Raw genomic sequence first — 14702 nt, forward strand, 5'->3', positions numbered from 1 at the left:
TGGCCCTGGAGCTCCAGGTGTCCCCTGCTGTCCCTGCACTCAGGCACTGTCACCCATTTCCCAAGGGACAGACCCTCCCTTCCCACCCCCACTGCCCCAAACCCCTTTCCCTGACAGGTCAGTGCCCCCCATCCTCCTGCCCAGAGCTTCTGGTCCCCTGAGCTGAGGGAGAGCTCAGAGTGTTTTATTTCATCTGGACACGTTGAAAAGGTGGGGATTTTAATGTGGAATTAAATCCTGCTGTGCTACAGAACCTCCAGGGCTGTACCCATGAGAGACCCTGAGGAGATGGGAAGGGGCTGGAGAATCCCTGAGGAGATGGGAAGGGGCTGGAGAATCCCTGAGGGGCTGGGAAGGGGCTGGAGAATCCCTGAGGGGCTGGGAAGGGGCTCAGGCTGGAGAAAAGGAGGCTCAGGGGGAATTTCTGGCTCTGCACAACTCCCTGCCAGGAGGGGACACTGGGGGGATTTGGGGACAGGGAACAGGGACAGGAGGAGAGGGAACAGCTCAGGCTGGGCAGGGCAGGCTCAGCAGGAATTTCCCCATGGAAAGGGAGCTCAGGGACTGGAAGGTGGTGCAGCCCCACCCAGATCCACTGCAGGACACTTGGAAGAGTTTTGAACAAGACAAAGTTCTCAAAGTTCCCATGTGCAAAGCTCAATTTCAGCTTGAAGGAGCCAAAGCAGACATCCAAAGGGAACATTTATTGTCTGGGTGCAGCAGCAGCCCCAGTGCCACTCAGCTGAGCCCTGCACACACCTGGGGCACCTCTCAGCACCTCAAACATCACCACCCCCACAGCAGGGGCAGCTCTGGTGAAACAAGATCAAACAGGGAAACAAAAACCACAGAATTGTTCCCTCTGCCTCTGGCCCCAGTCTGATGGTGACAGGATGGGACCCCCTGGCTGTGCTGAAGGCAGCTTCCCTTGCTGTCCTGTGATAAAAACAGTGCAAACAGAGTAAGGGGGCAGAAATCCTGCTGGAACATGCAGAGGGCAGGGAATGTTCCACAGCTGGGCTCTGAACTCTGCAACCAAGGCTGGAGGCTGGGCAGACCCCCAGCCAGCAGCAGAAGGATGGAGGCAGGGGAGCCCAGGGGTACTGGGGGGACAGAGGGGACCTGGCTGCTCCTGTGGGGCTGGAATGTGGCTCTGCAGGGATTGCAGCAGTGCAGCTGTGCCCTAGGCCAGGCTCAGAGGGATGCCCAGGCTCAGGAGGGATGCCCAGGCTCAGGAAGGGTGCCCAGGCTCAGGAGGGATGCCCAGGCTCAGGAGGGATGCCCAGGGCTCAGAGGGATGCCCAGGGCTCAGAGGGATGCCCAGGAAGGTGCCCAGGCTCAGCAGGGGATCCTGCTCCTCAGGTACTCCAGCACTGCAGCCGTGCCCTTGGCCAGGCTCAGGAGGGATGCCCAGGCTCAGGAGGGATGCCCAGGCTCAGGAGGGATGCCCGTGCTCAGGAAGGGTGCCCAGTGCTCAGGAAGGTTGCCCAGTGCTCAGGAAGGGTGCCCAGGCTCAGGAAGGGTGCCCAGGCTCAGGAAGGGTGCCCAGGCTCAGGAAGGGTGCCCAGGAAGGTGGCCAGGCTCAGCAGGGGATCCTGCTCCTCAGGTACTCCAGCACTGCAGCCGTGCCCTTGGCCAGCACGGCGGCGCGGGGCGTACGGAACGGGTTCCCCTCCAGCAGCAAACTCCTGCAAACAGGGATGGGATCAAATGTGGCACCCACACACTCCTGCCCTGCACACACATCTCTGAGGGCTTCCAAAGCCCTGGGTAATTCCTCTTCTGTCCTGCTCAAGGAGTTTGGGTTTCTGCTTGCCTCGTTCTCAGCAGATGGATTTTAATTGAGATTAAACTGAGATGCTGAGAAGTCAGTGGGGTGTAGCACACACCCTCCAGCAGGGGCAAGAAGAGAACTTCTGGGATATAGAATCAATTCCAGAGTGGCTCAGGCTGGCCCAACCTTCCCTGCTCCAGCAGCAGTGTGACTGGGAGCACAGGGAATGTCACCCCCAGGGCTCCAGCATGAGCTTCACACAACCCCCAGACCCCCAACACCAGCTCTGAATGATCTAACAACTCCCACAACTCCCTGCAATGTTCAGAAATTAGGGAAGAGATTATGGAAAAAAATTGTCCTGTTCCACAGAGAGACCCTTTTAGGCAAACCCCACACCCTGCCCAATGGGTGCTTTTCCCTCTGGCAAACATTGCCTGAGGAACTCAGAAAATGTGTTTCTAACCCACCTAACCACACACCTGAGGTTCTCACAGTTGCCCAGCTCTGGGGGCACCTGGAGGAGATCATTGTTCTGCAGATCCAGAGTTCCCAGCTTGTCCAAGCCCTTCAGCTGCAGGGGGTCAATGGATCCCACCTGGTTGTTGCTGAGCAGGATTGTCTCCAGGGCTGGGAGGTGATACAGGACACTGGGAAACACCTTAAACCTTCAGGAAGGGAAAGGAGGGACAGTCAGAAACAGGGCATTCAAAAAAGGAGCATTCCTGGGAGCTGAAGTGGCTCCTCATTCTCACATCACAGGAAAATTGTGTCAAATTCAGTCCAGCTCTTTCTATTATTGCATTAAAAACAATCTGAGGAGTTGCTCACCTATTAAAAGCCAGATTTATTGTGTGCAGTCTTTTCAGAGCCTCCATTTCCTCAGGCAAGGCTGTCAGAACATTGTTTCTGTTATCAAATAAAGACAAACAGCAAGAACTAAACTTGGAACCATCTCCTGCTTCTCTTTCTGGCAGTGCAACAAAATCAGCCCATTCCCTGTGCTAATTCCCAGGATTTTTTGGTGTGTTTTTTTCCTGGGGGGTGGTGGGAGTGTTTTGAAATAGCAACATCCCAGAATCCTGCTCTGACTGAGGCAGGATCTCTCCTCCACAAGGCTCAGAACTGGTCCATTTCTTTTGGTGTCTTCTTTAGACAAAGCCCAAATTTAGGCCATGTCCTGTTCCAGCTCTGGCACAGAGGAATTTTGGGAGTGAGAGATGATTTCAGTGCTGCCATCCCACTGGAACAGATGGCTGCTTTAGGGAGGCTGGGAAAGAAATTCCCAGGCAAGGAAGTGTAAAAAAAAAAAAAACCATCACCAACCTGAGATCCAAATGGGTCAATTTTTGGAGCAGGCAGAGCTCTGAGGAAATGGAGGAGATTTTGTTGAAGCCCAGGCTGACATCACAAACTGAGTCCTTCAGCTCCACAAGCCTGCAGCACAAAAGGAAGATGCTCTCATCATGGTTGCTTTGTAAGTTACTAAAAAACCTGGTTTATTCCACAAATCAAAGGCATGTTGTGGTTTTTATCTGAAGGGGTTTTGGGGAGATCATGGGATGTCACTTGTGAGAGCTGCTGCTCCTCCAGCCTCACAGAGGGGGGAAGGCAAAGCTCAAATCAGTGATCTACAATCATCAGGTTGCATTTTCTCTCACAAATATTGCCACCAAAGTCTCCTCAGTAAATGCAGCCAGGAGCTATCTCAGAGACCATCATTGACATCACTACCACCTCCTGCCCTGGAGATGTTTAAACACAGACTTTACCCACCCTCTTCTGCAGCCAAAAAACCTGACAAATAACCCTACTTTTCCCATCTTTTGTTTCTGTTCCCCTGTTGTGCTGTTACAAACCCTGGGAGTATCTGCTGCTGCTTGTGGAAGGTTATTTATTGTACTGACATGCTTTGCAGTAAAGGTTTTAACAGCTCCAAAAGTTCCCTGTTGAACCCCTCAAACAGAATCTCTAAAACAAAAGGCAATGAAATGAGAAAACCCTCCTGCCTGCACTGCTGGCAATCCTGAGCAGCTGCACACCCCCCACAGCCCCCAGGGAATCCAGCAGCTCCACAGTGACAAGGCACAGGATGCACGAGCAGCAGCTCCCAAATCTGAGTCTCTGAAGCCTTTTGGCCCCTCTGGGATTGCCCCTCTCTGAGCTGTCTGTGCCACAGGGTCTGTTCAGCACATCTGGGAATAAATCCAGCTGTCAAACACCAGTGTGCATGATGGGGGCTCCCAGCAAACCTCCTCCTGCCACGGGGGGATTCTCTGCTGCCAGCAGTGCCAGGGAAAGCAGTGCCTGCTGCCAGTGGGATCAGTGTGCACAAACAGCTCAGGGATGCTGCAAACCAAGGCAGGAGGGGAGAGCAAACCCCGTGGGGGTCCCAGCAGTACCTTGGGGGGATCTCCCTGAGCTGGTTCCTGCTGAAGTTCACGGTGGCCACGGGGTTGGAGCCCACGGCGTCAAACACGGCCCCGGGGATCTCTGCAGCCTGCTTGTCACTGGGGCAGGATGACACCAGTTAGGGACAGGAGTGACACCAGTTAGCCACTCATTAGCAGGGCATTGCCACCTCGAAGAGGACAGCAGCAGCAAAAAGCTCCCAGCACTGCCCCGTGTCCCAAACTGGATTTTTTTTTTTTTTCCTTTCCCAACCCTTCCAGCTTCTGAGCAACACTCCTCTACTACAAGATGTTCTGGGACTCTGTAAAAATCATAAAGAGTTTTAAAAGTACTAAAAGCACCTGCTGGGGTTCAGCACTTCAATGAGTTACTGCAGAATATTTGATAATTAAAAAAAAATCCAAACCTTACAATCTAAAACTGCCCAGGAATGAAAGGGGGAAATGCCCATGTGCAGAGGGTTTGTGGAGAGCTGGATGATGAAGGTGAGGAAAAAACCCACCAGCATAAAAAAGGATAAAACAGAAGTGTTGTGAATGGGTAACACCCCCAAATACCTGTACTCCAATAATTTCAGTGTGGTGATGGCGTGGATGTTGACCTTGGACTGGCTGGGAAGAGTCATGGCTGTCACAGGAGGATCCTCACCAGGGCCAGGGACATCATCTGGGGACACCAGGGGGACACAGCTGAGCTGCTCTGAGGGGCAGCACCACCACCCCTCCAACCCTGCTCTGCCTCCCCTCAAAACCAGCAGCTTATTTCAGTCATTTCCTGATAAAGGGCTTTGTTTGCCAGCCTGGATTTGGGGTTCTTTTGGGGTGAAGGGGGAGAAGGGTTGACCTGGGCTTTGTGAAGCAGTGGAGATGAGCTGCTCTGTGAGGCTCTGCCACAACTACAAAAAAAAATCAGGATTTCTGACTGGAAATGATGACCTAGAGCAGCTTCATCCACACCAGCACAATTCCAGGTGAAGCATTAATATTTACAAACCCTCCTCTGTGAAGTTCCTTCTGATTACTCCCCACAATCCACATGAAAAATCTCCTGCAGGCCTGAAATGGGAATTCCCATCCAGCTGAGCAGGGTGAGTCTGGTTTTGTAAAGGATAATCCTCAATTCAGAATGTTTAATATTCAGTATTAGCTACTAGGATAAGAAAAAGAAACAGAAATTATTATTGCAGGATAACTGGGGGTCTTGGATTCAAACAACCATCCTCCCTAAATTCTAATTTACTTTAATTTCTTAAAACATTCTCCTTAAAATGAAGTGGAAGAAAGCAACATACCTTGGATTTTGCTTCTCAGATATTTCAGCAGTTCCTGGGTGCCTTTCTTTAAATAAAAAAAAAAAAAAAGACAGACCCCAAGTCACTCAGCAGTATTTGTGGGGGACAATGCAGAGGGACAATGCCAACACACAGCACTCCTGCCCAAAAATCCCACTGAAAATCCCACAGCAGCTTGGGAATTTATTTATCATTTTATTTATTCCTGCTGAAAATTTCTGATCCTGAACCACAGCCCCAGGCTCCACTTTTGTAGCTCCTTATCTGAAGATTTTTGCCACATCCAAGAGCAAGTGACAAAATTCCAATGAGCTTAATTTTCATTTTAAAAAGCTCCAGCACAATTTGCTGCAGAGAACAGATTTACAGTTTGTCACTGAAGCTGACTGACCAATGCTCTGCTTCTTCAAATCAAAAACTCTGAGAAAATCAGGGCAGTTTGCATCATTTGCAGGGATTTGTAACAGCTCCAAAGGTTTCCCTCAGTTCTCTCACAGCAACTTCCAGTGGTCAGACACAGCTGCCACTGCATAAACCTGTGAGGAGTGAAGGCAAATCCCCCTGCACTGATGGTTTAGGGGAAAGGCAGGATTGGGGGTGATTTTGAAGGTTTGGGATGGGATTTTGAAGGTTTGGGGGGTGATCTTGCAGGTTTGGGGGGTGATCTTGCAGGTTGGGGGGTGATCTTGCAGGTTTGGGGGGTGATCTTGCAGGTTTGGGGGGTGATCTTGCAGGTTTGGGGGGGTGATCTTGCAGGTTTGGGGGGTGATCTTGCAGGTTTGGGGGGTGATCTTGCAGGTTTGGGGGGTGATCTTGCAGGTTTGGGGGGTGATCTTGCAGGTTTGGGGGGTGATCTTGCAGGTTTGGGGGGTGATCTTGCAGGTTTGGGGAGTGATTTGCAGGTTTGGGATGTAATTTTGCAGGTTTGGGGGGTGATCTTGCAGGCTTGGGATGTAATTTTGCAGGTTTGGGGGGTGATCTTGCAGGTTTGGGGGGTGATTTTGAAGGCTTGGGATGTAATTTTGCAGGTTTGGGGGGTGATTTTGCAGGTTTGGGGGGTGATCTTGCAGGTTTGGGGGTGATCTTGCAGGTTTGGGGGGTGATCTTGCAGGTTTGGGGGGGTGATCTTGCAGGTTTGGGGGGTGATCTTGCAGGTTTGGGGGGTGATCTTGCAGGTTTGGGGGGTGATCTTGCAGGTTTGGGGAGGTGATTTTGCAGGTTTGGGATGTAATTTTGCAGGTTTGGGGGGTGATCTTGCAGGTTTGGGGGGTGATTTTGCAGGTTTGGGGAGGTGATTTTGAAGGCTTGGGATGTAATTTTGCAGGTTTGGGGGGTGATCTTGCAGGTTTGGGGGGTGATCTTGCAGGTTTGGGGGGTGATCTTGCAGGTTTGGGGGGTGATCTTGCAGGTTTGGGGGGTGATCTTGCAGGTTTGGGGGGTGATTTTGCAGGTTTGAGGGGCTGATTTTGCAGGTTTCAGAACCAAGGATTGACCTAAAGTCCTGGATATCAATGAGTATTTTTCCTTCCAGCTGACACAGCCTAAGAGACTGGATGAACAGAGAGGGATAAAGGGAATGGGGATGTTGGAAAGGATGGAACTGACCCAAGGAGACAGAAAGGGAGAGTGGGGCTGGAAAGGGAAGCCAAGCTGGGAAGTTGTGAGGAAAAGGTGAAGGTCAAGCTGAAATCTCAGTAACAGATGTGAGGAGGAAAGCAGAGAGCAAGGCAAAGCTCCAGAGCCAAGTAATAGCAGAGGAGTTAATAAAAACAGACCAGGATTTACCAGAAATCAACTGGAAATTCATCAAGAACCAGGAATGGGGTTGGAATGAGAGGCCTGAGGAAGAGAAGGTGAGCTGGGCAGGGCTGGAGGAGAGGAGAAAAGAATCTGCTGCTCCTCTACACTCCCTCCAGTCCTTTATCTCAATATCCACCTGCTCCAAAAAGTGCCTGGGGAGCCCTAAAGCTCCTCCATCAATTGTTCCTCTAAATCAAGTGGAAAAAAACCCAGCCAGGCAGAGCAAATTGCAGCCCCATGAACTTACAGTGCTGGTGATGGAGCCAGGCAGCACAAACAGAGCTGGTTCCCTGTGCTGCTCCAGGTGGGAAACACAGCCCAGGAGTGAGAGCTGCAGCTGCAAATCCTCAGGAATCCAGGAAGAGCAGAGCCCCAGGCTCCAGCCTCCTGCTGCCCTAAGGATTCCTTTTCTTGGGAATAACCCACACCCTCCCTTTGCTGCCTCCCTGCAAGAGAACTAATCCTAGATCCTGAATTAAGACAGGACCTTAAATCCCATCTCATTCCACCCCTGCCATGGCAGGGACACCTTCCCTGCCAGGGATCCAGGGGCACCACAGCTGCTCTGGGCACCTGTGCCAGGGCCTGCCCACCCTCCCAGGGAACAATTCCTGCCCAAAATCCCATCCAGGCCTGTCCTCTGGCACTGGGAGCCATTCCCTGTGTCCTGTCCCTCCATTCCCTGTGTCTGTCTGTCCCTCCATTCCCTGTGTCTGTCCCTCCATTCCCTGTGTCTGTCTGTCCCTCCATTCCCTGTGTCCTGTCCCCCCATTCCCTGTGTCTGTCTGTCCCTCCATTCCCTGTGTCTGTCTGTCCCTCCATTCCCTGTGTCTGTCTGTCCCTCCATTCCCTGTGTCTGTCTGTCCCTCCATTCCCAGTGTCTGTCTGTCCCTCCATTCCCTGTGTCTGTCTGTCCCTCCATTCCCTGTGTCTGTCCCTCCATTCCCTGTGTCCTGTCCCTCCATCCCTTGGGAATTGTTTCTCTCTTTCTGCAGCTCCTTCAGGCCCTGCAAAGCCACACTGAGCTCACCCCAAAGCTTCTCCTCTCCAGATGAACATTCCCAGCTCTCCCAGCCTTTCCTCCATCCCTCTGACCATCCAGTGGCTGCTCTGGACCCTCAGCAGCAGCTCCAGCTCCCTGCAGTGCAGAAGTTCACACACACACAAACCCCAGTGCTTACTTGCAGCAGCTCTCTGCGAATGGTTCTCAAAGGGTTTCCCTCCAGTGCCAGGAATTTCAGCTGGGGGAGGTTTCCCAGGGTGTAAGGCAGCCTGAGAGGGGAAACAACTGATTCCAGAGCAGCTCCAAACAACTGAACAATGTGCAATGCCTGGTCAGAGAGGATCCTCAAGCTCAGGTTCAAAGGAAGAGATGCAGGGTTTTAATTAACTGAAGTTGGAAAAGCATCCAGTCCTGCTGTGCCCAACCCCACCTTGTCCCCAGCCCAGAGCACTCAGTGTAACCCCCAGGAATTGCTGGGACACCCCCAGGGATGGGGATCCAACCTTCCCTGGGCACTTCCAGTCCCTGAGCTCCCTTTCCATGGGGAAATTCCTGCTGCTGTCACCCTGAGCCTGCCCTGCCCAGCCTGAGCTGTTCCCTCTCTCCTGTCCCTGTCCCCAAATCCCCCCAGTGTCCCCTCCTGGCAGGGAGTTGTGCAGAGCCAGAAATTCCCCCTGAGCCTCCTTTTCTCCACCCTGAGCCCCTTCCCAGCCCCTCAGGGATTCTCCAGCCCCTTCCCAGCCCCTCAGAGATTCTCCAGCCCCTTCCCAGCCCCTCAGGGATTCTCCAGCCCCTTCCCAGCCCCTCAGGGATTCTCCAGCCCCTTCCCAGCTCCTCAGGGATTCTCCAGCCCCTTCCCAGCCCCTCAGGGATTCTCCTGCCCTTTCCCAGCCCCTCAGGGATTCTCCTGCCCCTTCCCAGCTCACTCAGCTGCTCCTCACAGCACTTCAGTCACAGGCAGAACACAGAACATTTCACAAGTCCCACTTTGATGACAGCAATCCCACAGCACACAGAGGGTTCCTCCCTCCCCTGGCTGAGTCATTTTTGAAGTGCCCTTCCCCAGGGGGAGGGAGGAGCTGCCCCCACCCAGCCCAGGTGCCACTATTACCTACTGATGTCATTGTTGGCCAGGTCCAGCCTCTCCAGCTTCTGCAGCACTGTGATCTCCTCGGGCACTGCCTTGATCTTGTTGTCCCTGAGCTCCAGCACACACAGGGAGCTCAGCTGCTTCAGATTCTCTGCATTCAGCATTTCAATCTGATTCTCCCCAGCATGTAATTCCTACAGGAACAAAGAGCAGCACAAGTGTGGAAAAATTGCTTTAAACTCACCTCCTAAATCATGACATCAGCAGTCACCAGCATGATGATGTGGGGAATATGGACATCTTGATTCCCCTTCATCTGCCTGGATATAACCTGATTATGTTAAAAGGAAAAACAGTGTATTTACTCCATAGTTATGAAGAAAGAATGAACAATGAACAAAATGAAATTTATCCAGAAAAAGTTCCCAGAGATAAAAAAATAACTGTTGCAGGCAATATTAGATCCAGCTTTCAGTCACTCCTCTCCCTAAACATTTTCTATTTCCAAATCTGGAAACTCATCTTTCAAAAGGCTGAACAATGAGGGCAGAGATAAAAAAATAACTGTTGCAGGCAATATTAGATCCAGTTTTCACTCCTCTCCTTAAACATTTTTTATTTCCAAATCTGGAAACTCATCTTTCAAAAGGCTGAACAATGAGGGCAGTAAGAGAAGCTGCACGTGGGGATGCATTAAACAGAGTTCTAAACCCAGAGCTGCCATCTGGTTTTGATCACAGAGCTTGTGTTTACAGCACTGCCATTATTTCAGAGCTGACAGCAGAGGCATTTCCAGCAGAGCAGCAGCCCAGGCTCACCTTCAGTAACTTGCAGCAGGGGAACTCGGGCAGGGCTCTCAGTTTGTTCTTCCTCAGGTACAGCTGCTCCAGGGATGCCATATTTGCTAATTTAGCAGGAACTGTTTCCAGGTAGTTTTTGGTACAATCCAGCTGCCTCAAGCCTGTGGAAGTCAATGCCCAGTGATAAACAGCAAGAAGAGAGGATCAAATTGCATTTCTACAGCAGCATAATTATCCTGGGGTTGAATTTGAAATAAACACAACAACACTTTGCCAGACAGATCCTAGAAGTAGTAACTCTGATTTTCCTGAGGAAACAGTAACTCTTTAAAGATCTGCTTTAAAACCCTGCTAAACACAAGCACAGCAGAGGCTGTTTGGAAGTGAATAACCCGAGGAAAGTGATTTACTTTTCATGGCACTGAGATCTGCAGGCAGCTCCCTGAGCTGGTTACAGGCCAGATTGAGCCTCACCAAGTTCACCAGCAGAGCAAAACTGCTGGGGATGGCTGTGAGCTGGTTGTTGGACACATCCTGCAGGTTGGAACAGAGAGAGACACACATGAGAGGAGTCTGAAACATCCCAGGAGTGCTGCTAGTGCAAAGTTAATTAGTGGCAGAACAGTAAAATTATATGGTTGCAACAGGCACAAGTGTGAGAGAGGAAAAACTCCCCCAGGACTGACAGATCAGGGATTTCAGCTTTCCCAAAATATGTCAGAGCAAAGCCAGGGCTTTAGACTGGCTCTTTAAAATGCTGCTCATTGTATCTAATTGATACAGTAATTAATGGCTCCTGGGTCACAAGAGCCCAGCCCACAACTGCAGGTTCCTCTGAAGCCAATTTTAGTTTTGGTTACAATTTTTTTTTTTTTTTTCAGAGCATTTTAAAACATGACAGCTAATTATTTTTTTAACTATTATTTTTAGCTTGTTGTAACTAGTAACATTACTATCTGTATGTTATCATTTTGTAATTATCAAAAGTTAGTATGTTACAATTTAAGTTAAAAGTTGTTTTTTAGTTTCTTTGTAGTGGTAAGTTTTGAGATTTTTCTTTTTTTACTTGTAACATGGTATTTTTGTTTGCTTGTGAAATTGGTTTTTGCTTGGTAATAACATTTTTTTTTGTTTGAGGTGGATTTATTTTTTGTTCTAAGTTACAAAATCCCTAACTCACATGCTAACATACACTTTGCCTTCCAGTTATCCAGTAAAACTAGCAATTCTTCTCTTCTACATCAAAACTTGCTATCATTTCTATTCCTTCTTCAAATTCTACATTCCAAGACCTTTCTGTTACACATCTATAAAACCTCCCTGCCAAATCCTGATCCTTCCCAACAAACACCAAACTAAAACCAAACCCCACCATGCACTGACAGAACAGTCACTGGAATATTCCCTGAGATTTCTAACCAGCAGTGGGAAAACAGGGAGGAATCCTTGCCAAAGAAAGAATGAGAGCTGAAGTTGTGCTTTACCAGCTCCTCCAGGCTCAGGAGCTGGCCCAGCCCCTGGGGCAGCTGGCTCAGCTGGTTGTGCTGCAGCTGGAGGCTCCTCAGCTGGGGCAGCTGCAGCAGCTCCTCGGGGAGGCTCCTCAGCTGGTTGTGGCTGGGGTGTAAATTTGGAACACAAAAGGAAAGGGAAAACACTCAGGAGTTTTTAGGAATGGAACTGCACACTGAATATTTGTGTCACACAGCCTGCTGGTAGGGACACTGCCATCTCTAAGGAAAACCTGACAATTCATTGGTTTTATTTATTTGTTGAAGAAGACTTTTAATCCTACTCTGAATTTACAGCATTCCAGATGCATCCCAGTTTTGTTGATGTACTTCACACAAGCAGTGGTAGCATAACCTCTCCTTGTGCACAAATATACAAAATTACCCCAGTAAACAGAAGATTCTCAACCTTCCAGCACAAACAAGATCTGCACAGTTATTTACAGAGTGCATTATTCATGACTGGAAATGTCTTATCCTCAGAACTGCCTGACCGAAGCAAATAAATGCAAATAAATATTTTGTGTGTGATTATTCAGCACAACACTGTTTGCACCTTCCAAGCAATTGTGACTTTGAATATCAGTGAAAACAATTCCAACAAACCCAAGGCCACTAGTTTTGATCCAAAACTGGTAACATGTATAATATATAATTATATTCTATATATTAATATATATATAGTAAGTAAGTTAATATATATATAGTAAGTAATCTGGAATTAATTTTTTGACAGAAGGGTTGATATCCTGTAAACTCTCACTGACACCTGAAAGTCACTGCAGCATTTCTCATGTTTGCTCTGTTGCATGGCCTTACCTGACATCCAGTTTCTGGAGATTTTCAAGTTGCCCTAAAGCAGAAGGGAGTGATGTCAGTTGATTGTCATGCACCTGGAGAAGAGAGGTTTGAGAACAGTTACTCATTGGTACCTTGGAGGTACAAAACACCCCTTGGAGGGATTTTTTTTTCCAGGAATTGCTCCCCAGTATCCCTCTGTGCCCTGGCACTCCAGGGAAATTGCTAAACAGAGCCCCAGGAGAAGGCAGCCCTGCATTCCAGAGGGAGCAGGAGGGGTCTGGCACTGACATCCAGCACGGTGAGGGCAGGCAGCAGCTGCACGTCCTGGGAGAGGCTCTGCAGCTTGTTGGAGGCCAGGATCAGCTTGCTGAGGTCTGTCTGCTCCCACCAGCGATCGGCAGCTCCGAAGGACAGGCTCTGCTGGGCACCCTCGGGAGCCTCCAGGTTGATCCTCCACACGTGCTCGGGCACTGCGGCACAGACACAGCCCGGGTATACAGATAGATAGATATATACATATACATACAGGGATATGCATGTGTGTGTACATATATAAAAACATGCACGTGTACATAGATGCACACATATACACATACATATATACACATACATACATATAGATATCCATACATACACACACACATATAGAACACACACATTCCCGCAGTCACTCTAGACCCATACATACATATAGATATCCGTACATACACACACACATATAGAATACACACATTCCCGCAGTCACTCTAGACCCATACATACATATAGATATCCATACATACACACACACATATAGAATACACACATTCCCGCAGTCACTCTAGACCCATACATACATATAGATATCCGTACATACACACACACACATATAGAATACACACATTCCCGCAGTCACTCTAGACCCATACATACATATAGATATCCGTACATACACACACACACACATATAGAATACACACATTCCCGCAGTCACTCTAGACCCATACATACATATAGATATCCGTACATACACACACACACACACATATAGAACACACACATTCCCGCAGTCACTCTAGACCCATACATACATATAGATATCCGTACATACACACACACACACATATAGAATACACACATTCCCGCAGTCACTCTAGACCCATACATACATATAGATATCCGTACATACACACACACACATATAGAACACACACATTCCCGCAGTCACTCTAGACCCATCGCGTTCTAGAGACATTGTAGCAGAGGTAAGAACACGACACAAGCCAGACGCGCACAGCAGCGGGCAGACGGTGCCGCCGCTGCCGGGCTGGGCTCACCGTGGCTGAGGCCGCGTCCCGCCAGGTTGAGCTGCCCGCTGCGCCGCGCCAGCCGCAGCAACCCCTGCGGCACCGCCGCCTCGGGCTCGGCCTCCCGCCCCAACCGCGGCCCCGCGCCGCCGCCGCCGCCCGTCCGAGCCCGCCGAGCCGCCGCCATCCCCGGCACCGCCGGAGCCGAGCTGGAAGCGGCGCCGCCCGCAGCCGCGCCCCGGCCCGCCCGCCTGACAGGCGGGGCCCGCCCGCCGCCATTTCCCGCCCTCGCCGCCGAAATGGAGCCGCGCTGAGGGAGCCGCGCTGGGCCCCGAGAAACTCGGTGATGATGATTGAAAAAATAAAAACATGGATCTAGAGAAAGGGAAATATATGATTGAACTGTTTAAATCCCCCTGTTACGAAGATTATGTTTCCTAAATATGTTGTATCTACTGACAGCTTGCTTTCACACAGCCCAACAGATTCTGAAAAATCAGGTTTATCTAGATCCGTGTTCTTTTCTTATTTTAAGCCTTATGGTCTATACAAACTCCAAAACTTGTATGATTGACACGAATCATTTGTCAAGTATGTGATTCCAGAAATTCACTTCAGGCACTTGCTCTTCATGAAGGATATTGGCCTCATTAGTTTTATACCAGCATTCTTTAATTCTCCTTCTTTTTTTTTTTTTCTCCTTTCTCCTCTCTCAGTGGAGTCAGAAACACCCAGAAAGAACTGAGTATTTCAACTGATTATTAAAAAGAAGTGCTGCTTAAAAACAGGTTTTAAGGACTTCTGAGTGTGCTCTGTGCCTCAGGGCCCCTGGTCACTTTTATCTCCTTCAGTTCATTCATTTTTCTCATTCAGTGCTGTTGGAAATCAACTAAATTCTGCCGAATTTATTTCTTCATTCACATTTGGAATTTAAATA

At 49.6% G+C, this 14702-nt stretch overlaps 1 protein-coding gene across 1 annotated transcript; it reads right to left on the reverse strand.

Annotated features, from left to right (window-relative positions):
* Positions 1-1511: 1511 nt before the first annotated feature.
* LRRC40 (leucine rich repeat containing 40) lies at positions 1512-13983 on the reverse strand. The gene is made up of 15 exons (XM_079314429.1): positions 13796-13983; positions 12768-12949; positions 12498-12571; positions 11655-11784; positions 10581-10704; positions 10189-10331; positions 9392-9564; positions 8459-8549; positions 5478-5523; positions 4744-4852; positions 4177-4284; positions 3101-3211; positions 2606-2683; positions 2257-2442; positions 1512-1688 (listed from the first exon to the last, which is right to left on the reverse strand). Exons 1-15 carry the CDS (start codon positions 13950-13952, stop codon positions 1583-1585), a joined length of 1818 nt encoding a protein of 605 aa, XP_079170555.1. The 5' UTR covers positions 13953-13983; the 3' UTR covers positions 1512-1582.
* Between the last annotated feature and the right edge of the window lie 719 nt (positions 13984-14702).

This window comes from Erithacus rubecula, assembly GCF_903797595.1.
Source record: "Erithacus rubecula genome assembly, chromosome: 10".
Classification (NCBI taxonomy): Eukaryota; Metazoa; Chordata; class Aves; order Passeriformes; family Muscicapidae; genus Erithacus; species Erithacus rubecula.

Bases quoted from the DNA above. Each gene is read 5' to 3' on its own strand.
- LRRC40 (XM_079314429.1), bottom strand. From the start codon at position 13,952: ATGGCGGCGGCTCGGCGGGCTCGGACGGGCGGCGGCGGCGGCGCGGGG. The intron at 2,684-3,100 runs GTTGGTGATGGT...ATTTGATAACAG, and splicing joins TTGACCCATTTGGATCTCAG to AAACAATGTTCTGACAGCCT. The intron at 1,689-2,256 runs GTGTGTGGTTAG...CCCTGTTTGCAG, and splicing joins GGCAACTGTGAGAACCTCAG to GAGTTTGCTGCTGGAGGGGA.